Below are 1,957 nucleotides of genomic sequence, written 5' to 3' on the forward strand. Positions count from 1 at the left end.
TAAAAGCTCAACAAAGTCAATGAACTGTTTAAAAAATGACACTATCTAATACAAAATCAGTTCGGCTCATTTTTGATACATACCTTTGAAACCTAAAACTAGTTCTCCCGACTGTCAGTCTAGTGGTTTTCTTTAAAGGAGAGGTTTTCTAGCTATAATCTACAAAACTCGAAGAGACCCCTGAGGGTGCCTTCGGGGAGGGTTTCTAGCCACCCCATCCCAGCCCCAGCCTGAGCAACTCTCCTTTATATGTTTTCATGCTGTTTCATATTTTATCTGTCATCTTTCATGTAAGATTTCTTACATTGCTCACAAGTATTCCGTTTCTTTTCCTTCCAGGTTCATAATAGGATTGTCCCCTTTAAGTTAGCTGTGGCCATAGGACTTACTTCAGCTAATTAAATGTGCCACCTTCAGGTGAAGCTTTAAGGGACATTTCGACGAGCGGACCAGCGGACGGACGTGAGAGCAAGGCGGAATCTGGAATCACAGCCATGTTCCTGGTTAACTCATTCTTGAAGAGTGGCAGCGGCGGTGGGGGAGGCGGAGGCCTGGGGAATACGCTCAGAGGCCTGATCAGCGGGGCCAGAGGAGGCAGCTGCGGGGGAGGTGGCGGCGGAACTGCCACGCGCTTCCTGGGCGGGGTCGTTAGCGCCACCGGTGAGACGGCTGCGAAGTACAACCCAGGGCCCCCACCCCCTCCCACCCATTACTCCAACATCGAGCCCAATGAGAGCGAGCGGGTCCGGCAGTTCCGGAGGCTCTTCGCCCAGTTGGCTGGAGACGACATGGAGGTCAGTGCCACAGAACTCATGAACATTCTCAACAAAGTCGTGACCCGACATCCTGATCTGAAGACCGATGGTTTGGACACTGACATGTGTTGCAGCATGGTGGCCGTGATGGATAGTGACACGACTGGCAAGATGGGTTTCAAGGAATTCAAGTACTTGTGGAACAACATCAAAAAGTGGCAGTCCATATACAGTTTGACAGTTGACCGTTCAGGGACCATTGGCAGCAGTAAACTCCCAGGAGACTTTGAGGCAGCAGGGTTCCGCCTGAATGACCATCTCTACAATATGACCATCGGACGCTACTCGGACGAGGTAGGGAACATGGATTTTGACAATTTCATCAGCTGCCTGGTCAGACTGGATGCCATGTTCCGTGCCTTCAAATCTCTTGACAAAGACGGTACTGGACAAACCCAGGTGAACATCCAGGAGTGGCTGCAGCTGACCATGTATTCCTGAAGGGGAGTCCCAGACCTGCTCCCTCATCGCCTCGCTGTAGGAGTCACCTTGGACTCTTCAGTCTCTCCCAGGGCTGATCCTACCTGCAGTTACATCTTCTAGGGTCCTGCTGACCCACAGGCCTTGCCGTTCTCCCAGCTCTCAGTACCCAGCTCTCAGTCAAAAGCCAGAACCCAACGTGCCCCAACACACCCTGCCCCGAGGGCTACCCCAGCCCTAGCACACCCACCTCACACCCACTCCGTAACCCTTCTCTTGCATGTGTGCCAAGCCCAATACTTGTGTTGCTTCCACACCCTAAGGGCCCTTCTCTCAGTTCTGAGTATCACTCCAGTCCCTACGCCCAGTTACCACCCAGGCAGCAGAACTCCAGGCCAGTAACAGACCCACATGCCCCAGTGACTTTGTCTGTATTCTGCTCCCAGCCTGCCAGGCCCAGGAGGAAATAAATGCACCCCAGCTGCTGTTCTTAAAAAAAAAAGGACATTTCATGCTGTGACACCTTTTCCTTCCTTTGCTGCATAAGAGCACATGTGCAGATGAAGTGCCTATCAGCCTGGGGACCTGAACGTCTAGAATGAGCATCTTTAAAATACTCCTAATTATAGTTAATATTGAATTAATTCAGGTAAAATATAGCAATCATGCAAAAGTATATTTCTACTTACCTGCTCCTGCCCCCATCCTTAGTGGCATTATTA

At 50.6% G+C, this 1,957-nt stretch overlaps 1 protein-coding gene across 1 annotated transcript; it reads left to right on the forward strand.

Annotated features, from left to right (window-relative positions):
- The first annotated feature begins 476 nt into the window (after nucleotides 1-476).
- LOC102511149 (calpain small subunit 1-like) lies at nucleotides 477-1,596 on the forward strand. The gene has a single exon (XM_032491466.1). It carries the CDS (start codon nucleotides 495-497, stop codon nucleotides 1,254-1,256), a length of 762 nt encoding a protein of 253 aa, XP_032347357.1. The 5' UTR covers nucleotides 477-494; the 3' UTR covers nucleotides 1,257-1,596.
- Nucleotides 1,597-1,957: the final 361 nt, after the last annotated feature.

Source organism: Camelus ferus, chromosome 11 (assembly GCF_009834535.1).
Source record: "Camelus ferus isolate YT-003-E chromosome 11, BCGSAC_Cfer_1.0, whole genome shotgun sequence".
In the NCBI taxonomy this organism is placed as follows: domain Eukaryota; kingdom Metazoa; phylum Chordata; class Mammalia; order Artiodactyla; family Camelidae; genus Camelus; species Camelus ferus.

What these genes read in the sequence shown, in the direction of transcription:
- LOC102511149 (XM_032491466.1), top strand. Translation starts at nt 495, where the DNA reads ATGTTCCTGGTTAACTCATTCTTGAAGAGTGGCAGCGGCGGTGGGGGA.